Source organism: Pipistrellus hanaki, assembly GCF_964339955.1.
Source record: "Pipistrellus hanaki genome assembly, chromosome: 18".
NCBI lineage: Eukaryota > Metazoa > Chordata > Mammalia > Chiroptera > Vespertilionidae > Pipistrellus > Pipistrellus hanaki.
Window position 1 is genome coordinate 19712474 of NC_140520.1, and position 26980 is coordinate 19739453.

Below are 26980 nucleotides of genomic sequence, written 5' to 3' on the forward strand. Positions count from 1 at the left end.
GTCAGGCATTCTAAATGTTTTGCCACATGTATTACCTACCTTATTTGATTTTCACACTAATCATGTGAGCTAGGCAAAGTACTGTTATTATCCCCATTTTATAGATAAGAAACTGAGGCAAGATATATAAATTGCCCAGAGTAGCACAGCTGGTAGATGGTAGAGTTGGGCCACAGATACATGCACCTTGGGCTTTAGAACCTACCCTCAATCATTACATAATACTGCTTCTTATTCCCTCCTCTCGAGGAGTTCACTTGCATAAGTTATCCTTAAGCTCTCCAGACACTCCCAAACAGAGCTGTATCAGCTCCCTGAAGGAGAGTAGAAGGCCCAGCAGCCAAGGCAGTTTAACATTCAGCCCAGTTTTGTTTGTTGACTTGCACATCATTCTAGTGTTACTAATATTCCTCTCCTGTGAAAATTCTATAAGATTTGTCTTTGATTGAGTTTGGATGTTCACATGATATGCTACAGTTGTGTCAATAAATGAAATGCCCTAGTAAAGTTTTACTTAACTAAGATTTTATATAACAATTAGATATCTAATTCCTCCCAAAAATCTTAGAGCAGATTTTTCAGGGATGGGGGGAGTTCTGGGGATGGTGAGGAGGGCCTTGAAAACCATTCTAAGAGGAAGAGGTAAAATAAAGAATAAAACACAATAAGGTTTTAGTGTTCTCTTACCTTCTCTCCAGAAGTTTTATTTTGAGATGTGTCAGAGAAAAAACATTCGTCAAGTGGACTTGAGTTGTTCAAATAAATGATAGTCTTCAGTTCCAATTGGATTTTCTTTTTGTTTGAGCAGAAGTCTGAAGAGATTTCTCTAAAATTTTACTACTAGTTCACAAAGTAATTAAGGGAAGGTCAGCTCTAAGCAATGAACATGTTTCTGGAAGGAAGTTGTTTCAGAAGGTTGGTAACAAAGATGAGTTAAAGATATACACATTATAAAATGGAGTTAACATTTGAACTAGCCAAACCCCTTTGGATGTGGTTGGCAAACTCATTAGTCAACAGAACAGCAAACCGCAGCTCGCGAGCCACATGTGGCTCGTGAGCCACAGTTTGCCAACCACTGCCCTATGGATTCTGCTCTGAAGCAGTTGAATCTCAGAATCTCCCTATTGGGGGAATACCTAAAGTTCTTACAGTTGTTTTAGTCTTACCTGTAAGTATGCAGTAATGTTACAAAGCTGTCCAAGCTTTCTGAATTGAATAGCACGATTTTTCCAAATAGTAAGAATCAGTAAGTTAGAGAGGGAAAGTATCCTCCTATATAACAAAAGCCTAATATGCAAATTGACCCAATGGCTGGTCACTATGACGCCCCCTAGCCACCAGGGGGCAGATGCTCAACACCGACAGCGGCGGCAGTGGGGAGTGGGGTTGGGGTTGGCAAGCAGGCAGTGCCAGGCCAGCCAAGGCAGATATCAGTGGGGGCTCCCACATCATTCTGCCAGTGGCCTCGTAGATCAGTCCTCATCGCCGGCAAGGCCTACAGACCCTCCCCATGGAAAAATTTCGTGCACCGGGCCTCTAGTTTATAAATAAGCTTAGAGTTATAATTTATATCTTTGTTAGACCATTGGCTTATTAAATAGTCTGCATTTGTATAATATTAATATCTTACTAATATAACAACATAAAATGCACTTCAGAAGATTTTGTCTAGCAAATCATATGAAGATAATACAAAAAAATGTATTTGTATATTTCTGTTTTTGTAAATTGACCATTTAAATATTGTCTACATTTATTTTTTTTTTTTTGTTTTAAAAATAACATTTTAATACTGTGGGTCACTTAATTCTTTTGGGAAATTGGCATAACATAATATTGTTATGAATTTAGATTTAATTATTTCATGTGAAAGGCACAGATTCCATTTGAAATAACTTTTATTTAATGCAAAACATATTTTTATTGGCAAAACTAGAGTTTTCTCTAATTTCCTGTCTTTTTTATAAATAAAATGTATGACTTGACTGAAATCTTTAAAAATAATTTTTCATAGGAAGAAAAATCTCAAAGTTTTTAAATAAATTGGTAAAGATGTCGAACATGTATTCAATTTTGATTTAAAGTAAAGCTGATGTTTGTTTTACTTTGTGGCAAATATTTACATTGTAAAAACCAAGCTTTGCCCATATTTAGTCATTGTAATTTTTAAAGTAACTAAGATTATGGCAACTAATAATATTCTGCTGTATATTGAGGAAAAATGAAACCATATTCATAAATTCTCTTTTATAGGTACATTAAAATTTGTTTAAAAAATTATATCTGTAGAAATGGATTGTGCAAAATCATATACATGTAAAATTTACATTTTCAGGGACTGAAAAATACAGTTCTATTTAAGTTGTAGACGGTCTCCCTTTAGTCAATAGGCTTGATCATCATCTGAACTGCTCTCAAGGAGTATGACCCGCCTCGGTATTCGGCCCAGAAGATTCCATCTTGGTACTTGCTTCTGTAGTGGCCTCCTCGGTACCACACTCCGTTCAGGTTAGAATGCGCACAGGCGTTGTACCACCAGCCTCCTTTATGAAAGTGCGCACAGTTCCCTGTGAGGGAAAAACAGAGTTATCAGAGTAAGTTTCTTCTAAGTGTGGTACTCTGCACACCACCCAAACCTAACTCTATCTGAGGAACAGTACGTGTTCCTTACTGATTTCCGTTAGCCTTTATCTTCATAAATTTGTTTCTTCATTTACTCTGTCACTGTTGCTTAAATATTAAGAACATGGAAGATCACTGGAACTTTCTTATCTTGCCTTTTGCTTGCTTAGGATTTGTTCTGTTGATGTTGTTGTTGTTGTTTTTTAAGTGATTTAATTTAATTTTTTCAAGTAGCAGTGTAAATAAAATGCAAGTATTATTTGCATGTAAGAGAGAGATTGGAAGGGAAGATATACCCAAGTGGCTCCTTCCTTCACTATCTATAGCTCTTTATTCAGAAAATGCCTTCTCACAGAAAAATGCACCCACCCCAGCCCTGCTGCCCATCCCCCTGTTCCCTTACTGAGCTTCCTTTTTCTTAGAGGCATTTGTCTCCCTCTAGAACAAGCTCCAGAGGGCAGGAACTTCATTCACGGCTGTGTCCTCAGCACCAGCCCGCACATGGGAGGTGTCCAGTTAGTGTTTGTTATGAATTTTAGGCAGTTGACAGTTTTATTTCAAGATCCGTGCCTTTTTGTTTTGTTTTCCATTTCCCCTCCCTCCAACTTAGACCACTAAAAAACCTTCTTCACAGAGGTCATGCATTGAGATTGCCTTACAGCAGCGATTTTCAACTGGTTGTCGCAAGAATTTAAAACAAAAACAAAAACGCAGTACCTGATTCTTTAGTCAGGCACTGACATCTTTTCCCTTAGATTGTCAAATAACAAAATGACAACAGCCAATACAACAATAGCTGTCTGGTGTGAATGAATGAAAATCATCCACATTTTTTTTGTCTGATCCGCAAAAAGTATATGTTTTTTGGTGTGCCATAGAATTTTAGTAATTCATTTATGTGTGCCTTGAGAAGAAAAAGGTTGGAAATCACTGCCTTACAGTTGTAGAAGAGATCCTAAAGCTATTCCTTTCCAGATTATTTTCCTTTTGACTGAGTCCGAAATGACCTTTCTAGAAAGATTTTTAATGGTATACACTTTAGTAACAGGTTCTATTTCATGCAAAGAGAGTGGTGATTCTACAAAGAAAGCACATCAGCTTTTTTCCTACCCACCTGCATACATATCCTTATCTCTGTCCAGTGTGGTGAATTGTTTGCCATTGTGCCACATCATAGAGTCCCCTGCATTTCCCTGGTAAGTCCCCAGGCGCAGTCTGTAGAATTCACTTTCAGGTTCCAGGCGAAAGCTGCTGTATTCTGCATAGACTTTTTTATCACTCCAGTCTTCTAATTCAATCAGCAACTTGTAATTATCTTGGTTGCTAAGCATATAAATATTTTCCAATCCAAGCCAGTATTCTCCGTCAATGTTTCCAAACCCTTTCTGTGAATTAAAAAAAAAAAAAAGCATGAGTACATAAATAACTGTAGTGATAGTACATGTTTTAATAGATAGGTTTTAAATGTTTTAGCATAATGACATTGGCCATTTAAGTAGTAATGTGAAATTCCATTTTAGTAGTCACCCCATCTTTATGAGCCCCCTCATAGTCACTTAGTTTTATTTTGCTTTCTCTTAACTTGTTACCAAGAGTGAATAATCACATGTTATTTCACAGTTTTGACTGAATTATTAACCATCTAGATCTAGAAAATATAGTTTCTACCATCTGCCATGCTTAAATGGAAAATATATACCACTCATTAAAAACAAAACATTAACATGGTTATCAGAGGTAATTAGTCCTAGAAGGGGTAATTTTTTTAAAAGTCCTATATTTTATATTATTGTTTAAATATACTTAAGAAAATAAATTAAATAAATAAATATAAATAAATAAATATACTTGATGGGTATAGATGTGGTTGTAAACAAGCAGTTATTGCCTTAGAAAATGGAATTAGGAGAAGTCTTTGCAAAGAACTACTTACATGTATGAGTCATCCAGATGGAAAGGGGTCATTTTAAAATGCATCTTCGGTTTCCTTTTTATATTTTAATTTTTACTTTAAAACTAGAGATGAGAACCGTATTTTTTTTTATTTATTTATTTTTACAAATGTCACTAACAAAAAACATGGATAGTTATTTTCTTACCTGTGTGTCTAATTTATAGAATGTGTACTGTTCTCTTGTCTGATTCACTAACTTACCTTATAATTGTCCCAGTTTCTGAAGAAGTTGACAGAGCCATCTGTCCTCTTCTGAATAACAGTCCAGCCCCCAGGGTCCAAACTGTTCTCACACCATAACTGCACTGGTCCATTGCTGTTTTCAGGTTTAATCATATAAATTCCACTGACTGAGTAGCCAGCCTCTTTTGCATGCTGGCAATCTTTGAATGGTCCTGTAATTGAAATATTGATTGGCTGGAAACTTAATACGAAAACAGCCATATTAAAATAGTTTTTAATCAGGAGCCTTACCTTTGTATCTTTCTTTACAGAAACCACTTTTTGTCTATTGTGTACACAATGCTATAAAAGTTAAAGGCTCAATAAAAGGATTAGCACAGCCCCACTGTGACTTGTGTCATTTTCCACTGTTCTTGCAAGTCTTTGTACCCATACACACGTTTTTATACTGTTATCATCATAGCACATATAGAAAGTTGGATTCCGTCTTTTTATTTTAACAAGCATTTCCATAGTCTGCATTCTAGCACTTACGATGTTGACATATTATTTATTTCGCTGACATTGGACATTGGACATTGAGGCTTTATCTGATTTTTGCGGATAAAAATGACACTAAACAAAGTGTCTTCTTAGGTTTCATTTTTTCATATTTTCTTACAAAAATTTTGTGGGATTGATCTGGATCAGGAGAGTGTGAAACTTTTACAGTTCTCCAGAGTTCCCAATTTACCGTTTTTAAAATTTGATTTCAGTGGAGTACACTAGTTCTTTGAAATATTAAAAACATCATGCCATGATGAGTTTTAGAATTGCTGAATGTTCTATTAGCATTTTGGAAACTCAGACTGTACATTCACATCTTAAAGACTGAAAAGCCCTGAAATAAACCATGGTTTCCCAAACTTGTAAAATCTTCTAACTTTCCCCCCTGTGCAACAAATAGTCCATGAGAATCCATTTCAGGAATGTTGGCAGTGTGCCTTTCTAAAGACTTGTATCAATTTTATGACTAATAGTAATTTTTAAATTGAATCTACACGATCACCCTGTGATAGTTTGCAGATGTTCTATAGATGAGACAGTTAACTGTAGACTGAGGTCCCATATCAAATAAAGTAGTAAACCCTGGACTTAAAACTATTTCTTTCTAAACCCAGAGACCAGGCTCTGACCTGCTGTTACATTTTAGAGTTTTATGGAGTCTCTAATTTTTTTTAACTCACTGATAATTTCTTCCTGTCTCAGATGACAAAGCATTTTGTAAAATCATTTGTTGAGTGTCTAACTCGTGAACTTGTGATAGCCACATTTTTGGATCTAACCACTGAGAAAAACTGGCCAGGGCTGTTCACAGCCTTTTGATGCAACACTTAATGTAGTCATTGTCAGTAACTGTTAGTTCTCTCCCTTTTTCCTTTTTAACCTTCACACAAAGTCATAGCTTATTTAATAATCTGAGTATTTAATAATTTAATAAATATATGCTTATTTCGTTTATAGATTTAAGGTGGCTGTTCAAAGATGAACACACGGTCATTTCTACTGTAGAAGAATATCGTATTTCGAAAAACCCATGTTCTGCAAAATCATGCACTGAACATAACAGCCAGTGTTAGCTGTTAGCATACTTTGTAATCTGTTCAGTTAACTTGTGGCATAAAACTGAGGAAATGCTTGGGAAAATCCCATGTGAACCGAAATGACCCCTTTGTTTTACTGATGATATTCTCCCTCTTTTGCTAGTCACATGTGAGCTCCTTCCCATTACAGAATCATGCATTGTAGTCCAGTCAGAGAAAGGCAGAGAAGTTGTGTTTCAAACAGTATAAACTTTAGAGAATTTAAATGTCATATGTGGGAATGAAATGGAAGGAAAAGTGAAGTATGATTTCCAAGTCTATTCTTAGATTATTCTGTGTAATGCATGGCAATATATTCACTTATATATTCATGGAACTTCCCATGAGCAAGAACTGTGTCTTTTGGTTGTGTATCGGCAGTTTAAACCCACTTGGGCACTCAAGTATTTGTTGAACTAAATGAAAAAAAGCCACAGTGGTTTCCTCAGTTCTGTGTTTTTCCAGAAATGTCTTTGCTGCTTCTGCTATAGGCTAGTCACTGTTTTAGGCTCAAGTGGTAAAGAAACAGCCATAGAGTAAAGTGGGGAAGTGGCAAGAGAGAATTTCGCTACAGCATGGCAGGTGCTTTGATGGAGTCATACATCCAGGTTGTGCACATGGGAACACTGGCTAAGAAATAGCTAACCCAGATTTTTAGGAAAGAGATCAGTCCACCAGTATCAGAGCCGACTTTCAAAGATGGGTTAGTAGTTAGGCTGGCGGAGCTAGCAAGTCTGATCAAGGCCACACCAGTCATGCGCTGAGGCAGAGGCGGAGGAGGGCTCTGTTCCAGAGGAGTTAGAGTTCAGCGGGCCTCAGTGTGAGTGACTGAGGGTGCCACTGAGAGCTCGCGAGGTAGATGCTGGAGCTGAAACTGGTTTCCTCGGTTTAAAAGTAGTCATCAGAGTTATTTCCAAAGTTAGCTAGAGTCTTCTAAGTTGTCACTTTCAGAGTAGTCAGAATATCTTGTTTTAAAACCTATTGGTGCTGTAATCAATGTAAGCATGAAGTGATTTTGCAATACAGATAACTCATTTCAGAAATTTGCTTAATCTCTGTCATCTCTGTATTGTTTAGTTCATGAATATAATCTTTGTAAATATTTACTCTGCACACATTGGAGTATAGCTTGGACAGTTTATATTTAAGTATATATTCATGAGTTGGACTTTCATGAGGTTATTTAAAATGCTGTAAAATATTTATTTTATTGTTTCTTATTGTTAATCCTCTCCCAAGGACATTTTCCCATTGATTTTCAGAGAAGTGGAAGGGAGGGGGAGAAATAGAGAGAGAAACAGTGATGTGAGAAAGAGACATCGTTTGGTTGCTTCCTGCATAAGACCCGACCAGGGCGGGGATCAAGCCTGCAACCAAGGTGCATACCCTTGACCGGAATTGAACCTAAGACCCTTCAGTCCACAGGCCAATGCTCTGTTCACTGAGCCAAAGCAGCTAGGGCAGTGCTATAAAATATTTAGAAACACGAAGGTTTTAAACGTTGACAGAATATTTATAAAATACCTTTTTCTTTCTGCTGCTCAATATGCCCTTGGATGTTTAAACACATGAAAGAATTCTGGGTTCAATTTATGCAAATTTAAAATGATCTTCAACTTTAATTTTCAACCCACATGTTTTTTAGAGGGCTTCATATTTACAAGGTGGGTGCCTGTTAGACTTAGTTGATATAAAGGCTCAGGAAAATTTAGTTGAAATTCTCCTTCAGTACATGTGGATAAAATTAATAAAAGTAGTGCTTATTGTTACCTTTTTTCTCATCAGTAAAGATAGTAAATATAAGAATGGCAGAAATATTTTCTCATTACTTACATATCTCATTTACTTTCTGCTCTAGGACAAATCATTCTTATAATATATGTTTTACTACTTTCTCTGTACTGTAAAAAAAATTGCTTAGTGGGAATTCTTAAATGACTGGTAGAAAAGGACCAGTTTTCTTTTTGAGAGATCAAATATAACTTGTTGATTTGAATGTTATCAGAAATTAATTGACATATTATTTAGGAATTTGTTCATAGTGGTTCAATGGATATAGAAGTACCTTTGCTTTAAAATAGGAATTTTATTAACCCATTTCTTACATTGGATAATCTTGTGATATTCTTCGTCTCCTTGACACACACCTTGATTCTTCTCTAGGCAAGAAACTAGAATTCTGTGCATGGAATTTGAAGGACCAATCTCTTTCTGGCTCAGTTTTTTTGATGATTAAATTTTGTACAGGGCTAACGAATTCCAGTTAATAGATCTGATTCATAGAAAGAAAAATATTGACCTGTAATTTTCCAGCGGGTATAGAGCATAAAGAACCCATATTTTGAACAAAGCAGTGAATTAAACAAAAGATTTCAGCCCTGGCTGGTGGGTCAGTGGGTTGGTGCATCATCCCGTACACTGAAAGGTCTCTGGTTCCATCTCCGGACTGGGTGTGTACGGGAAGCAGCTGACTGATGTTTCCTCTCCCTTCCTCTCCTTCTAAAATGAGTGGAAACATTCTCAGGTAAAGATTAAAAAAAAAGATGCCATACTTTGAATAACACTTGTGCTAGGAATCATCTTTAACATACCTGCCCTTTTTCTACAAACTAATTACCTAAGCAAAAAGGAGAATCTTGCCTTTTTTATTTTTAAATTTCTCATTTATTTTCTTACTTTGTCCAAATACTATTCTCTTTGTGATAGGAGAAGCAGAACATAAAAACCCAACACCCACCAATTTAGAGCTTTCAGATAATTAGTCAGCAAGTAAAATCTTTTGAAAGGTAAACTCTCTAATTGGGTTTGAGTTAAGTATAAGGTACATGTATTTGACAGCATTTCTGGAATGAGAAGTGTGAGGCAGATACTTTCTAAAGTGAAAATAGATTCTGTCTTGTAATAATATGAATTACTTTATTAATCTTTAAATTCAAAGTGCAGTTACCAACCTGAGCTTTTATTTTTGAAATTATTAAAGAACTTACCTATTGTTTTTCATAATTAGTTAATGGAATTATATTCTAATGGGTCCTTTGCTTATCCACCAGTCTTCTTTATTTTTTGTTTGGTTGTTTTAACTGTTAATATAAGTATTCCACTAAAACCAATTGCATCTTTAAAATTTATAAATAGGAAATGTTTTAAATCATTGAAAATTATCTTATTGTGCACTTAACAGCATATTTTTAGTTTCTAATGATTTTTTTCAAGTTTAACTTTAAATTCACTTTTATGACCTTTTACATATGAAAGCAAAGCACATTCAGAGAAGTGCACCCACAAAAGTTATCATCAGTGATGGTCAGGCCACACACAAATCACTTTTTTCATGATTCACCTCATTTAATCATCACAACAATATCTTTTACAAAAGAGGCAGCCCGGTCTCAGAAAAGCCTTGCCCGAATCCAAGGTTCCTGGCATTGAGGTCTATGCTCTAACACACCGCAGGGAAGCTCACAATGCCCTTTACCTGTAAGGGATAAACTTATTTTTTATAATGGTACCATTTGTGAAAGAGTGGTGTTTTCTTCTGTAAAAGACTGACCTAAAGTGCAGCCACCGAATAACATTGACTGCTAAGCGTTTTATTGATGGCAGTTTGCCAGAGTGTAGCCATTCCCAAACATTTTGTTTTTACGGTGGAGGGAAGGCAGTGTGCCTGGAGATAAGTTATGTTGAACTAACAATATTATGCCATTACTTGCTATAAGTTCATAATAAGTTTGTTATTTTTTAAAGACCATTTTGAAAGAAAATATAAAACTGTCATTAAAACACCTTTTAAAAAAATGATGGTAAGATATAGATAACATGACATTTACCAACTTAACCATTAGTAAGTGTGCAGCTCAGTGGCATTAGTACATTCTCATTACTGTGCAACCAGTCTCCAGACACGCTTTAGCTTGCAAAACTGAAAATACTATACCTCATTCTACAATTCCCATTCCCTCCCTCACCCCAGCTCCTGGCAACCCCCATTCTTCCTTCTGTCCTTAGCAATTTGCCTCTTGTAAGTACCTCAAAAAAATGAAATTGTACGTATTTGACTTTTGTGACTAAGACACATTTTAGAGAATACATAAAAATGATGTATTTAAAGACTTTAGAATGATAATGTACAACCTACATGTAGAGACCAGTAATCTGAGCTGCTTGGTGTTCGAAGCATATGTAAATACAACAATAGCCCCCATCTTCGCAGTCTTTGTGCAAACAGCTTAGACATATGTTCCAGTCCATGGGATATTAGGAGAGTTTAGCACATTATTAAGAAAAGAAAATAACTAGTTTATTGTTTCTTGTAATAAGTTATAGTTGATAAGAATCACAGAATATTAGATCTAAGAAGGGTATTAGAATCATCCAGTCCAACCAATGCTCATTGTACAAATGAGAACACAGAGGCAGGCAAAGTGACTTACCCAAGGTCAATAACAAAGAAAACACATTTTCTCAATTCTGTGCACTTTCTTATATATTCATTAGTGTACTATTGAACATTCTTATAGTGTAATTAATATATCCTTGGATTTCAGAGACAGACATTTCTAGAATAAAAAAACTAAAAACTTAATGTCTGCTTATAACAACAAATAATAACAGAAAAAAGTTATACCTGTTCTTAACTTTTACATTAAATATTGATTTAGTAGGGATATATACCATTGTTTCATTAAAGCAAAAAGTCTTGTCTAATGGGACTTTTGATATGCTGAATCCCTAGCATGGAATGTAATTCCTTAATATTAGATTTTTCTTGGACTGTAGCTCAATGTATAATAAAACCTAGAACTGATATCTCATTTCAGATAAGTATTGTTTAGTGTGTCGGCATATGAATCTGTGAGTATTCATTTCTTCTAGAATGAATGGTGATACCATCCACTTAACATTCAGCATCCACAGAAAGTACTCCATGACGGTTGTCTCCATGTGTACATAACTGTACACCCACCAGCTTATTAAAATCCACATGCTTCAATTATGTTTATTCATAAATCATATGTATAAACTACTATACTGATTTTGTGTACATTAAAAGCTTATAAAAATATATACATTTTTAAAAGAATATACAAAATAAATATATTTTTCTTTCTATACCCCGTGAATCATTTTGTACATATCTTTCCTTTGGAAAACAAAGGTGGTGGAGATATTAATAATGATCAGCATTTACACAATTTAATGGTGCTCTAGCCCAGCGTTTTTCAACCACTGTGCCGCGAGATGTTGCCTGGTGTGCCGCAGGTACAGACAAGACAAGAATTTTATAATTTTTCACTATTTTGTTTACTTAATATTTCATAATAAAGTAATTATAAAATACTTTCTTTGTGTTTATTTGATTCCTATTCAAGAGAATTACTTTATATATAGTCAATATAGGCACAGAGTTAAATTTTTTAACATTTTCTAATGGTGGTGTGCCTCGTGATTTTTTTCATGAAACAAGTGTGCCTTTGCCCAAAAAAGGTTGAAAAACACTGCTCTAGCCTATTGTTACTGAATGAACCCAGTATATAGAATGCATAAAGTACTTTCTTGAAGGTTTTTGAAATGACACAATTTGAAGAAGCTGTATAAAAATGGAATATTAAGTCAGTCAGCATCTATTTAGCATCTGCAAATGAGACACAGTACCCATCTATCAAGAAGGAGCTTATAGTAGGAGGGCATCTTTTTATACGTGTATAGGTCCTGTGTGTATATATAAAGATAACTGATAATTCAAGAGCTAATATGAGAAATGTTTTAGAGAGAGAAGAGACGTTCATGGGGGGAGGCAATCACTTCAAGCCTATGGGAGTCATAGGGGCTTCAAGGAGGAGCAGCTACTTTTATTTTATTTTCCTTCTTTTAGTCTGGGCCTTATGATTTGAATCGTTAGAAGACAGTGACTTGATCCATTTTATTGAAGCGGGTAAAGGAAATCAATAGAAGGAAAGCTAAAGAAGTAGGATGGATCTTTTGAGGATATTAGTCTTACCCGGCTAAACAAATTGGACTTTTTCAGTTTGCAGTCGGGGAGCATGTAAGCAGAAGTGTGATGTGATCAAAGTGGTGGTTAAAGAAGATGGATTTTTTTGGCATGTAGAATATATTCTCATGGAGAGATAAAGTGGAGTTATGGAGGCTAGTTGACAGGCTATTATAACATCTGAGTTCCAGGCACTGTTATCTCCATTTTAAAGATGAAGAAACTGAGGTATAGAGCAATTCTCCGCCCACGGCCACACAGCCAGTAATTGAGGAAGTTCCTATCCTTACTCCCATAAATAGTTTGGATCAAAACTAGAGTTCTGACTCTGAACACAAATGAATTAGCAATGAGCTTACTAAACTGCAACAAAGATGGCTTATTTTTGCACCTAGATCGGTGACTGTTACTGAGTGAAGGAAAGAATGAAATTAAGGACGAGAGGTAGAGATCTTAGGATGAATTCTAGGTTTGGAGTTTAGGGTTTGGGGTTTTTTGTGTTTTTTTTTTTTTTTTTTTGTGTGTGTGTGTGTGTGTGTGTGTGTGTTTTGTTTTGTTTTGTTTTGCTAGTGAAAACATTTATACTTATTTATAGACTTAGAGCTGAGAGACCTATTTTTCAATTCTTAGTAGAAAACAAAAATGGGAATTTTAATATTATGTATAGTTACTTCACCAAGATGAGGATTGTTTCCTCAACTATAAAACATACGAACCCCGTACTTCCATTTTTAACAGTAAGTGGTAACTCACCTTCGTTGATGAAAGTTACTGGTGGTACCTTGAAAGGGCTTTTGGTGGGAGAAGTCGGCAGATCAGGGGGTGGCATTAGATCTCGGGGATCGCCCGGATCCCGCTGTATCTCGTTACCTGCCAGCAGCCCAGGCGTGTACTGGTGACTGCTGGGAATGTGCCGCGGCACCACCTGGACGAGAGGGGGAGACCCATGGGGCTCCTGTCGGGAAAAGATCCGCAGGCACTGCTCTTCCAACAGAGTGATCGTCACAGACTGGTTATTGACGAGGTCAGTCAAGGAAGCATATTTCACCTCCAGCTCCCGGTACCTTGTGGCCATCCTCAGCATTTCCGTGGTGATGTTGAGGATTTTGTTTTCCAGCTGGGAAAGTTCGAGCGAGTTGTCCCTCTTGCGGATGATCTCGTGCAGCAGCTGCATGTAGAGTTGGGTGACCCGCGAGTTCATGTTCCGGCTCTCCTTCCTCAGCAGCTTGACCTCGTTCACGATGTTTCCGTCCACGTCCACCACCAGCTGCAGCACATCTATCTCCCGCTTCTGCTTGGACAGCACGTCCTTCAGGTTCTCCAGGTCCATCCTGGTGATCATGTCTTTAATGGCGCCGGCGTCCTGCCCTTTGGTGTTGACACAGATCGGCCCTGTGATTTTCTGCTCAGGGACCAGGAACGTGTACGCACACTTCTTGACCTCCTCTTTACTGTCTGTGGCCCGGGGGTACCTCCTCTGGGTTATCTTTTTTATTTTGAATTCTCCTCTGCAGTGTTCAGTGCCCATCAACAGGAAGAGGAGCACACTTAGGGTCCAGATAAAAGCCTTCATTTTGAAATGAGCTCGGGTAACGTCTTCTAAAAAACAAACCAGCCAAGGGAAGAAGGAAGAGGAATGAGTAGTAATCTACTTTTAAAGTCAGTGATGTAAAGAAGTAACCAAGGGGAAGACTGAACATCCATTAACAAATTGGACCGGAATTGAAGTTATTAATTTCTCAAGTTCATATCACAGCACCTTCGCATTTGTTTAAAAATTAGGGTTCAGAGGCTACCTTTCCAAGTGCCTCCTTCCTGCTTTCTGTGCCCAGCTCAGTGCGTGCCCACTGTGGGCAGAGGCACCTACGCAGAGACTTTTCTAGCTTTTAAAAAGCTCACTCACTACCTGGAAACTCTTAAAACGTCATATGTTGTCTGTAAGGCGTTAATTAAAACAGTGTTCCCTAACTAGTGTTACAGTTACTAGGTGACTACTAGTCAGTGTTTTCTATTTATCCTGTGCACTTTCGATCGAATTAGCCCTCTGGATGAATACCTTTATAAACTACCAGATTCAAGAAACATTTTTAGGTAAATCTAAAATGGAAAAGGTTTAGCATCGGTGTTCCGTTGTTGTTGTTTTATAGCATGTCCTTTTGGGATCGGGGACAAGTTTAAGAATAATAGCATGCGTACAGTCATTATTGCGGGTAATCATGTTTCTCAACCATAATATTATATACGCTCTAAGCTAATACATAATTCAGCAGGTTCATTCTGCCTAACTGTATTTTAATAAAATGTTACCTTTCTATGACCATTACCAAGGAAAGGAACTACCTGTGATGAGTGTGGTGGTTAAAGTTGGGAAGTGCCTCGGAGACCAGTCAAGAACCTCTTTGGGCCTGAGTGCCCGGTGAGGGCCTGGGCCACACCAGCAGGTGCTGTTGGAGCCAGGTCAAGAATACAGGTTCCCTGGCTCTCCAGTGAGTGTTTATGGCAGTGGTGCACACACTAGACGTGTGCTTGCGTGGGGTGTGTCGATTTTCCCGTGGCAGATGAGAGATACTTGTCCTCTGTGCTGTAGTTTCTGTGGGAACTTTCATTAGAACCAGTTCAGTTCCAAGAACCGAAGCCTCTCCCTTTCTCGGCAGCTACCTCCCTAAAGAGGAGCAGCAGAGAGAACGTGTCCCTCCCTCAGGTTCCTCATCACCTGCTGGGTGTAACCCACCTTCTCCTGAACACTGCATTCCTGTCTGCTCTTGTGGAAGGATGGCAGTGGAGACACTAAAACAGAGCTTTTCTGCTTGTTTTCCACCAGGCGTCACTTATTGGAGAAGCTAGGGCCCAGGTTGTTTGTGCCCGTTAGTGCTAATTACAACGCCATCCCACTTACTGCATGCCTGCTAAATGCCAGGCGTGGCTTAAAGCCCTCCGCATGGATTAAACCATCTGCTTCTCATTACAATCCTCGAAGGTAGATTGTCATGATCTTCGTTTTCAGATGAAGAAACTGGCAGCCAGAGTTCCGTGCTTCCCCCAGAGTCACGCAGCTCCCGAGAGATGGAGCCACCGTTTGAACCCAGGCAGAAACTCCAGGGTCCACGTTTTCCATTAACCACTACATCACATGGCAACACGTTCTCTCCTTTTTCTACCAGCAGCACTACAACAACCCCCTGTGTTTATATTTACTTGGCACATTCCATTTTGCAAAGGAATAAAGTCATGGAGAAGCTAAAACACTCACGTGGGATTCAGATCTCCTTGTGACTTCTCTAGACCTGTGGTTTTTATCCTGGTCATTCATAACAACAGAGTGTCTCTTTTCTCCAAATAGGGGGAGAAGGGTAATGAAAATACAGAATGGATGGAGTGTGGGGAATTATTGTCCTTTTATAAGATAGTTTAGATAGTAAGGGTGAGCATAATAATATTTCATATGTATATTAAAGGCCTTCTGTTGCTGACTGCTCATCAAAAGCATACGTCCATGAATACTTTTAGTTTTTTATCTTCGTACTTTGCCTTCTGACATTTTAGAATTTAAGAGTCTTCTATTTTATTTTTAAAAGGGCTTTACTACATGGAGTTACCCACACAGAAAACCAATACAAGATTTCTTGTTATATTTATGGATTTATGAAATTCAGATGTGGTTTAATTTAAAAACTGAGGGCAAAAATAAATAAAACACAAACTAAGGGCAGTAAAATAGAAGCCCTCAGCCTCCTGGGTAGATGCACAGATTTCTCCTATAGTTACTCACCTCGTGCTCAGGTCCCCTCATTTCTTGGCTCATGAAATCATTTTAATAATCTATGAAATAAGCTACCAAAAACAAGGAAAATTTAGAAAGTAGTATGAATCTTCAAAACAAGTAGAATTTTATGAACAGTATTTCTGTTTGAAAAGCTTGAGTTCCTACCAGACACAGATTTTTATAGAACAACTAAGCATATAATCCAAGACTGTTGGGACTTTACATCAGTTTTTCACAGAAGAACAAAGATAAATTAAAATAGCCATAGCTTCCTTTAAATGTATTCTCTCTGCCTTAGCTGTGTATGGGCTCCTGTTCATTAAATCATGACCGAAGTCACTGTCTACCTTAAGAGAATCTGACCTAAATTTGTATTTAGAGGATTAAAAAAATAAATACAACTCCCTTATCCTTACAAAAGTGTACTGACTTTGTTGTCATCTAAAACAGAGTAAGGAGCCAAATTTTTAAGTAGCAGACTGAGCTACGTCATGGGTAAAGAACTGCTTTTAAAAATACAGTTACTGTTACATTTTCTGAAACATTCTCTTATTTAATATTTTCCCACATATGTTCAGTTTTAAAAGTGAAAGATCCATAAATCTGTGTTACCTCATAAAACCTTTCTGTGTATGGTAAAAATTTTCCTAGATCCCAAGAGAATGTTATAAATTAGTTACAGTATGCTTAGGTTTAAATCTGTCTCTGCTCGGTTTTTTTTTGGGGGGGGGAAGGTCTTCCATGCTTTGTGTTAACTTTATTGGTACTTTTTCCCTCTTCATAGTGGCTACAGGGTCAGCTAGTGGAGAGAAGAAATTGACTTCCTTTCGGCTGGTAAACATATAGAGGCACCTCACTGCCTGTGCCAGGCCCTGAAAACAGCATAAGGCAGCGAACTTGAATTTAGGAAGCATTGGAGATACCTTAGATAAAGAATTTCCATTTGTGTTTTTGTGTTCTAGGAAGAGACTAGCTGTCTGTGTGCTTTGGGTTTTAGATTAAGTGCTGTCCTCGGGCTTCAGTACGAATTGAGATCTAATGAGATCCTGCACTTTGCATAGCAAACGATGAAAAGATGGCAAGTATTTCACATCCAGTGTTGCTTGGAAATTTTATCAGAATCTCTTGTGAAACACATTTCACAGAGACCTTCCCAGTGGTTAGAGTTAAGAATGTTTAAGGAAAGGACCTGAAAGTTGGAGAAATCTTAGCTTTATTGTTATTTGCTTATTGACGATACTTAAAATTAGTATCTTAAATATTTAAAAGGACAGAGGATCCCCAAATCATAACAAGTATTTTTCATGTTAAAGCTTACTAATTAGTAACCAGGCATTAATAATTCTCACAATACAATTAAAGCCCCAGATGAAATATTGGAAGAACACTCTTGCTTATGGTTACCAAAATTATTTCTGTATAAAGTAAATATGTTTTCTGTCTTTTAATCATATATTTAAGTAACTGTATCTTTGGGGTTTTACTTTCTGTTGTCAATGCTGACTTACCTAATGCTTTTATCACATTTTCCTTTTCTCCCTAATCCTAATCTGTAAGGTTTTATCGATGTTTATATATCAATAACTTTGCTATTTTAATTAATTCGATTATAATAGTTTTTATTCCTGTTACCCAAGTTAAATTACTGTTACATGTAAACCTGGGAAGATATTTAAGATTTTGAGTTTTAGCACGAAATATCATTACAAGGATTTTTGCTGACATTTAGTTATACCATAATGAGGTTTGTTGCAAAGCCTTTCAGTTAATTTTATATCTTCTGTATTTTTTAGCTGTAGTTTAAGATATCTAACAGCATATAAATCTTCACACCCTGTATATATGTGAAGACTAATGTTTATAACTTTTAAGTTTGTATTCCTTTATTTTTAATCTCTATGCTATAAATACAGACCTTATACATAAATCTTTAAGTTAACATTTCTATCTAGTGTCACTATAGCACTTGTTTTCTGAAACCCAGCTTACATGCATTAATCTAAAAGCATGTCACTAAATATCATTAAGTTGAAAAATAACGCATTAATCACCATATAAAGTACGTAATGACCAGGTTTTACATAAAGTTGAAAAACAAAACCTTTTCCAGATTAAATAAATGTTAGTGTATTCCAAAATTCTTTGTTTAATACGAGATTTTGAAATTTCTATGACAGATATAAAATAATTATGCATTTTGACATATGTTAGAATTTTTAAGTAAAAACAAAAGCATTAAAATACCTTTTGCATCTGTTGGTAAAGCACAGCCAGAAACTTGCCGCTCTTATTCTTGCTTTTAAAAATCAGTGTAGGAGTTTGTTCATCTGTGACTTTAATGGCAACTGCATCTTTGTTTTGGGCCGCTGAGTCCAGGCTGTAATAAGGAGCTTCTTTTTCTTCTGACCACACTAATCAATTGAGTTTGACAAGCCACCTATGTCATTTTAAGTAGTGGAGTGGAAGTTCTGGTCTGCGGGCTGTCCTTAATCCAGCAGAGAAAGCGTGTGGCTTTGCTCTGTCTGCCACATGGAGAAGCGCTGTAACCAGCTGCAGCTGACCAGACTGCATGCACAGTGCCCTCGAATAGTGATTCCCTCTTTCTCAGCAGACTCAAGTTCAGCCCACCTCTTACGTCACCAAAAAATTGCTGGAGACTGGGGGCGTGGGGAAGTCTCCTCCCCAGGATTTCCTCTCTGTGGCCTTAAAACGGGGGTGCGGGGAGTGGGACCAGCGGGAGAGGAATAGCTCCGAACAAGGAGAGACTGTGCAGGTTGAAGGAAGGGCACCATCTGGAAACAAACTATCCTCGTTCAGCGGGCAGTCGTAAAACAAACATTGTAGTCTGCTGGCCAGAGATCTTTTAAGCTAAATACTGAAACAGCACAGTACTCGACTTCACTTAGAAGTAGCTGCAGGCTGATGAGTTTGTCTTTTGTTACAAAGAACAAGTCGCACTGGGTCAGGAGGCAGCCACCTAAAGATTGTAATGGTCTTTATAGCCTAGAAGGTTTAAACATTTCACTGAATTGCCATTTTAGAAGATTTTAAACGTTATCAGAAACCTAATGTTGTTGTAATATGTTTATCATTACCAAAAATAAGTGGAAACCTATGTGTAAAATTATTTCAGAAATTTAACATTTTTAAACCTAAGCTCTGATGCTACATGTCACTTCCTTCTGTTCTTTCTAACAACATAGCACCTCTTGTCTGAATAAGGTTATCCTTATGGTTGACAGGATATAAATGCAAACATAATTCTGACCTGAGGGGTGGGGGTTCTCTCTCTCTCTCTCACACACACACACACACACACACACACACACACACACAGAGGCATGTATACACACACACACACACACACACATGCATACATATGCACACATACACATATGCACGCACTCACTGTAAACTTAGACAAGTCACTTTTACCAACCTATGGCCCAGTTCTTCTGCTATGAAATTAGGGTGGTGCTGGAGAGAGAACTTGTTGAGTACTATAACTATGCTAACAAATTTCATTAAATCAGGAAATGCGATTCAGTAACTCAGTAGCTGGGGAAACACAAATTTAGGCATCTTAATTGATTTGGCTTAGTACTTCAACACTAAGTGGTAGACTGGGCGATTAAACCCTAACTCCGAAGCATTATGCCACACTCTCCCTGGAGTGTATAGTTGCTGGTTGCTGCTGCAACTTCCTATACACACCATGTGCTTTCCCCTCCATGTTGATGTACTTTATCTTTCTGATACTCTACATTCAACTGTTGATCCATATATACTTATTTTAAATCAGTAAGTTTCTGCCTCTTTTGCAGAATTGTTTCTTTAAATTCTTGTGACATACATAGATACCAGGGGTTGCAAGCTCAAGGGCCTATAAAGACAAATGCTCACCACAAGAATGCAGCAGAGCCCTGGCTGGTGTGCCTTGGTTGGTAGGAGCATTGTCCTGTACAGGTTCAATCCCCAGACAGGGCACATACTCAGGTTGCAGGTTTGATCCCTAGTTAAGGCGTGTGTGGGAGGCAACCGACCAATGTGTCTCTCTCTCCTTCTCCCCCTCTCTTTTTCCCTTCCTCTCTCTACAAATCAATTTAAAAAAAAAACAAAAAAAAACAAGAATGAAGTAGGTGATGTAATAAGCAAAGTAAATCAGACCATAACAGGAAAATGAGAGTTATGACAAACTATTGTGGGTATTGCACCCTTTTCTGCTATACCTCGTTGCAGATCTCCCCATTTTTTAGGAAAAGAAAGTTATTGAGGTATTTCCTGTGATACTTCCTGATTTTACAAACACTGGCACAGATGGACTACCAGCTTCTGGCCTCTGATTTATATTATGTAACATTGCATGAGCATTCAGTGATCATGTTTTATTCACTAGTAGTTTAATCTGGGAAAATATGAGTAGTAAATTCCTCCTGAGTTTTTTCACTAGAGTGAGTTGAGCTTTCAGACTTTAGCAATTAATAATATCACTAAACACAGTAAGAAATTGGAATAGCAAATGTTTCGGAGCAAATAACGGTTAGTTTGGCATGAAAAGTGAGTCAGGAGATCAGGTCTATAGAGAGATTTGGGAAGTCATTGGCAACTAGGTGATAGTTGAAGCTACCGAAGTAAAATAATCCAGAAAAAGTACATGTAAAGTAGGAAGATTAATGAAAGAATCATGAGGAATACCAAGTTCCAGGAATATGAGGGGGGCAGGGGGAAGAACAGAGGTCGGTAGGAAGGTTCTTGCCAGTAAAGACCAAGGAACGCAGGGAATAGCAAAAAGACTACAGAGAGACAGGAAGAGACCAAGAGAGATGTTTAAAGATCTAATAACGAGGAGGCCATTTATCCCTTTGTCATTATAAGTTCCAGCAGAGAGAGATAAATATTGACTTCAGATTAGATAGTAGGTTAAAGAGTAACTGGATAAAATTGAACTGTTAAGGGGGTTCATTTCTACAATATATTAAGATCTTAGAAATCAATAAGAAAAAAACAACTCAGAGGGGAGGAATAGACAAAAGACATGTCAAAGAAATATAAACATTTAACTCATTATTAATCTAGGAAATGAAAATTAAAACTGATATTTTACACTCACAAGATTGGCAAAAATTAAGGAGCTGATAATATCAAGTGTAGATCAGTGGGAACTTACATACTGTCATGGAAGTATGAATTTATAAAGCTTTAAAAACCAAACCAGCGAGCCCTGCCCAGATGGTTCGGTTGGTTGGTTGCAGCAGCATTCCATGCACCAAAAGGTGGTCGGTTCTATTCCCAATTAGGGCACATACCTGGGTTTGGGGTTGGATCCCCAGTTGGGGCACATGCAGAAGACCACTGATTGATATTGCTAAAAAGCTTGCTTTCTCTCTCACTCAGCATGTCCTTGGGTGAGAATTTTTTTAAATCCATACTTTAAGATAGTATCAGAAGAAGACTTCTACAAAAAAAAAAAAAAATTACAGGGTGGAGCAAAAGTAGATTTATAGTTGTGAGTATGTGAAACACAGAGTTTACTCTTGTATTATTATTTGTTAATTATTGTATTATGAACAACTGTAAACCTACTTTTGTCCTACCCTGTATTTCCATGTTTGGCCCCAACACCATGGAAATGTAGACCTTGGTGGCCATGTTTTATAAAGCTGCAGTGTATTCATAATGCTACATTCTAAATATGGTATACTAGAGGCCCAGTGCACAAAATTCATGCATGGGTAGGGCCCTTAGGCCTGGCTGGTGATCAGGACTGATTGGGGCCTTCCAACTGCCAGCCAGGGCCTTCCTTCATTTCACGCCACCCCCTGGTGATCAGTGTATGTCATAGCAAACGATGGAACTGGTCTCCCAAGGGGACACTTTGCATATTAGCCATAGATAGATAGATAGATATAGATGATATAGATATAAACTGAAAAAGCTATAAGCTAGCTTTTTTCCCCTTCACTTTGCCATACTCTTCCAAGCTACAAGTAGGAAAACTCATTTATCTAATTTCATTTCAGGTATCTATTTGTCAGACTTAACTTACATTGATTCAGCATACCCGTCAACTGGCAGCATTCTAGAAAGTGAGCAGAGATCAAATTTGATGAATAACATTCTTCGAATAATTTCTGATTTACAGCAGTCTTGTGAATATGGTAAGTTTCTGAGGGATGATACTAAGCCATTATGTTGTGATTCTGCTGATTGATTCATTTACACACAGTGAAGGCCACTTTTCACGGAGCAGAAAACATCTTAACATAAAGGATGACAGTGACTGTTTCATTTCACTGTTTAATATTTAGCATCCAGTTTAAGATCTCGCTTTTAAGACATTGAAGTATTTCTAGTTAAAATTTTAAGTTTCTTGAGTCTGATATTGAGTAAATAACCAATTTTTTTCTAAGTTCTACTTTGTGGAAACACATGTATAGAAACAGCTTATGCAAGCCCAGATGATTACAAAAGGTGTGTGTTTTTTAATAGTTTTTAAATGTTAGGATTCTTTTCATTTGATAGGGAATTAGTTAAATATAGGCTACTGACATAATTTTCATGGTATTATAAAACAGTGAGTTTATACTATCTAATTACTTTAAAATAAATTTGTCTTAAAGCTAACATTACTATGTCTATACTTTTAAGAAAACCTCAAAAACTTCTTAAAAGTTGGAGTGTGGGGGTGAATCTTACTGAAAGTTAAATCGAACAATCTCTTGTCCTTTTCTCATTTTTTTTAAACATATCAAATTATAATGTGAAATTAATGTTTGAAATTTTTAACTAGGAGAGGAAAAACTACATTTACAAATGGGAGCCAGGCTTCTTTAAAAGAAAACAAAACTGCCTTGCATCTTGCCTTTAGATAAGATTTCAATATAAGTCACAATGAAGTCTGATTTTTTTTTTTTCTAAGAAATTTCTCAAATATGATGGACTTTGTAAATGGGGCTGTTTGGGTTTTGTCGTGTTTTTTTTTTTTTAATCTATTCAACTTACATTCTTATTTTAAATAAGATTTTCCTCAATAATGTCCTTCTATAATTAATTTAAATTTGGGGCCAGGTGGCCTTAATTCACCTTTAAATACTATCATTTTCTCAACTTAACTTTTAAAACTGTGCTTGAGATGTACTTTGTCAGATGTTTAATTACTTCCTCATTTTACCTAGATATCCCCATGTTGCCTCACGTCCAAAAATATCTGAACTCTGTTCAGTATATAGAAGAACTACAAAAGTTTGTGGAAGATGATAATTACAAGTAGGTTGGATCTTCAAAAGTGGTTTGTATAACTGTCCTCCTTCTGCTCATCCCAATGTATTTAAACATCTAAGTCTTCCATCATATCACGAAATGCCTAATCCAGCCATATATTTGCAGTGGTAAAGGTATTTACATGTATCTCTTTTAATCACTTTACATGATTGAGTCAGTGCACAAATATTTCATCTGTTTTTTTCTTTAAGATTTTTAATTGATTTTTAGAGAGAGAGAGAGAGAGAGGGGAACATCAATGTGAGAATGAAGCATCAATTGGCTGCCTCCTGCATACCCCCTACTAGAGATCAAACCTGCAACCTGGGCATGTGCCTTGACCTGGAATTGAACCTGCAACTTTTCAGTGCATGGGATGATGCCTACCCACTGAACCACACTGGCCAGGGCTCATTTATTCTTTTATTAAAAAGTATTTCATCTTTCTCAGATTGTTAATAGTTATGTTTGGTAATCCTAGTTTAAATGCCTTCTTTCTATATTTAAGCATTAAGAATCTTTATGGAAATTTACCTTTTAATAGATTGGAAAATTAATGAAACCATCTACAAATAGAAAAGTTACTCTTTTTTTAATGGTGATTTTTAGCACATCTTTGAACTTATTTGGAATTGTTTTTGTGGTTTGAGAAAACATTGAACATCTTGCCTTTGGTTTGGATATATAGTTATATATAGCACCATACTTACCCTTTATTTTAGAGCAAGTCCTTTATTAAAGATTTTAAAAGTCATTATTAAAATAGTGTTCATTTCCTTCTCATTATCATCTATAATACTGACCAAGGTATGAGGGAATTTGGAATTAGCCCTTGGTATTTCTCAGTGGTATGCTATACATCACAGCTGCCATGTTTTTTCTAAATATGAGAGAGTAAAGAACTTATTTCCCTTTAGAATTCTGTGCGGGGGTCTTTTGCTTCATTTGTTAATTTTAAAAAATGTTTGTGTTCAGCTTTATTATGCCAGTTGTTCCAAAGTTTAAAGTTAACTTTGTGTCTTCCTCCAATATTTTTTCCAATCAGAGGTCTTTAAAATTTTATCAAATTGAAAGAGTAGGTTACTTTTCAATATTAATGTATTACATAAAAATATTTTTATCTCATTTGATAGTAACGAACAACTTCCTTGTTTCTATAACTTCAATAATTTTTAAAGAATTTTTGCAGAATACAATTAATACCAGTAAAAGGCTGAAATTTCTGAAAAATGCTTAAGAGGCTCAGTCTAATGCAAAACACATTCACAAAATAGATGGTTACAAAACAGTTCCAACAGAATTGTAATAGAGATATACCCGGCATATTATGGGAGCATGTATAAGGGAGGACCTGACTCAGCTTTTTGTGGGACAAGGGAAGAGAACCCTGAACAGCTTTAGGAGACAGTGCCACATGAGGCTGAATTCGAGCAGGAATTAGCTCCGTGTTGAAGGGTAAGGAAAGGTGTTTAGGGAGTGAATGATCAAACACTGAGTTTGCTGCAGGATTCCAAGCCACTTGATGGTGTTGGGACATCAGATGGGAAACTAAAGAAGATAGATTGTTTTTCTAAAGCTGCAGTTGTATTGCATGAGCATACTAATTAAATATGTTGAAAATCAGAGCATTTTAAGATAGGAGCCATTAAAGTAATTGGGGGCAGGGGGGGGGGGGAGATGTATCTTTCTGATGAAAGAGATTTAAGTAAAAATGACATTTTATTTATTCAAATGTCTCTGTTTTGGGCAACTTCATCTATATAGGCAGTCAGGGTGGATATTACAAATTACATGCATAGGATTTAATCAGGATGAAATTCTATAGAAGTTCTTTCATTTTAATACTGAACATACTTTTTTTCATTGACTCAGCATCCCTGGTATCTCACGGTATTTTTGATGATGATAAAGGCCCTGACACTGGCCAGCCTTCACTGCTGCATTTTTCGATGCTCCACCTCCTGTGCTGCTGTCGGTGATGCGCTGCTGCCTCCGTAGCCCTGTGATTCACCCATAGCTTCCTTACTGTTTCTTCCCCTTTGCTCCGTGTCAGGAAATGTAGTTACTTTGTTTACTTCTTTGTCTTACACGTACTGGACGATGACCTTCAGGAGGGCAGGGCCACCGTGTATGCCCTGGCCTCTTATAATACTATACCCCACGAGGCCAAAGTGCCCAACACAAAGCAGGTGCTCGATAACTAAAATGAGTTGAGTATATCTGCAACCCAAGTGATTAAACTGCTCTGTTAAAAGAAAAACAGAGAGTTCTGGCTAATCATATTCAACACATGCATTTAATACTGTCCAATAATTGGAATATAATTGTATGTAATCCCCTCTTAGGTTACCAAAGAAGTGATGAGTTAAAGACCTATAATAGATTTATCATAATGAATGTCACTTGTATTATGTAATTTCATAAATCCGTTGACAGAATGCTAAAAATAAAATGGCTTCATTAATTTTCAGGCTAATGCTTAATAATAATAGGCTTTGCGGACTACACCAAAGAATTTTCCACAATAGCTTTAGTATCCTATTTCATGAAATAGTTTCCATTGATATGAATCATAATCTCTTTTTGCTGTGGAATTCAAAACTATGTCTGTGATCCTAAATGGAAGTTAAGTACCAACTAATAAACTGTGACTTAGGGCAGGGATTTACCAGGAATTTTGCAAGCAACCTTTTTTATTTGTATAGGCCTATCTTTTGATAAGTTGAGTTGGTTGGTTTTTTTGTATGGCGAGTTTTAAATAAGGTGTTTTTCAAACGTCCAGTGCTACAGAGGCCATTAGCCCATCTAGTAAAGATTCTAGGATGAATTTACATAATATGTTTAATAATATAAGTGAAAGTTCCTGAATTATTAGGTATCAATATAACTTCCTGTTTAAACCACCTTTTAGTCATTCATCAAATATCTCTAAAAATGATGAATTGTTTGGCAATGTTGGGGTAGTTTGGGGAGATTTTTTTTTCTGATTTTAAATGTGACTTTTTAATGTTTATCCCCCTTTCTAATATTTCCTAGAATTACCATAAAATGAGCTTAGTATGGAAGAGATAGGAGACTTAACTATTCAAGTTTGCATTCAAAGAAAATTATGTAGCTGAGATTCTTTCATTAAAATGTTTTAGTTCATTTGTAGGAAATACATGATTTTAATATTTTGTCAGATGTTAGTGATTTTATGTGCTCTGTTTCTTTTTGGAATTCAGGCTCTCGTTAAAGATAGAACCGGGGACCAGCACACCACGCTCGGCTGCCTCTAGGGAAGACTTAGTAGGTTAGTGCAGTTTTTTTCTCATTACCATAATTAATCGGGCACCCTAATGGCAAGGAAAATGCTGCAAAGTAAGTAAATACTTAGCACATTTTATACTGCATGCAACATTTACTTTTAGTATTAAAATATATGTTTTTTGCTGCTTGGGCTTTTTTGGTTTTTAATCAAAAAGTTGTTACTTGTAGTTTGTCAGTAATGTAAAAAAAGATATTCTGTCATATTAACCAATGTTACCCCAATAAATTTAATTTAAAAAAGGGAAAAAAGATATTCTAATTAAGGAAGATAGATA

General features: G+C 36.6%; 2 protein-coding genes across 3 annotated transcripts in view; one reads left to right on the forward strand and one right to left on the reverse strand.

The window, feature by feature from the left end:
• The window catches only part of RALGPS2 (Ral GEF with PH domain and SH3 binding motif 2), a 115772-nt gene that overhangs the window by 65972 nt on the left and 22820 nt on the right, over positions 1-26980 (forward strand). For both annotated transcript variants that reach the window (XM_084866962.1, XM_084866963.1), the window contains exons 9-11: positions 22157-22294; positions 23312-23402; positions 26621-26688. In XM_084866962.1, the coding sequence (XP_084723088.1) occupies positions 22157-22294; positions 23312-23402; positions 26621-26688 (297 nt within the window). The remainder of the gene's footprint in view (positions 1-22156; positions 22295-23311; positions 23403-26620; positions 26689-26980) is intronic.
• On the reverse strand, positions 1783-18947 carry ANGPTL1 (angiopoietin like 1). The gene is made up of 5 exons (XM_084866965.1): positions 18381-18947; positions 13127-13972; positions 4781-4974; positions 3740-4010; positions 1783-2570 (listed from the first exon to the last, which is right to left on the reverse strand). Exons 2-5 carry the CDS (start codon positions 13944-13946, stop codon positions 2383-2385), a joined length of 1473 nt encoding a protein of 490 aa, XP_084723091.1. The 5' UTR covers positions 13947-13972; positions 18381-18947; the 3' UTR covers positions 1783-2382.

Bases quoted from the DNA above. Each gene is read 5' to 3' on its own strand.
- ANGPTL1 (XM_084866965.1), bottom strand. From the start codon at position 13,946: ATGAAGGCTTTTATCTGGACCCTAAGTGTGCTCCTCTTCCTGTTGATG. The intron at 4,975-13,126 runs GTGAGTTACCAC...TTTCAATTACAG, and splicing joins AGTAACTTTCATCAACGAAG to GACCATTCAAAGATTGCCAG. The intron at 4,011-4,780 runs GTAAGTTAGTGA...TTTAATTCACAG, and splicing joins GAAACTGGGACAATTATAAG to AAAGGGTTTGGAAACATTGA.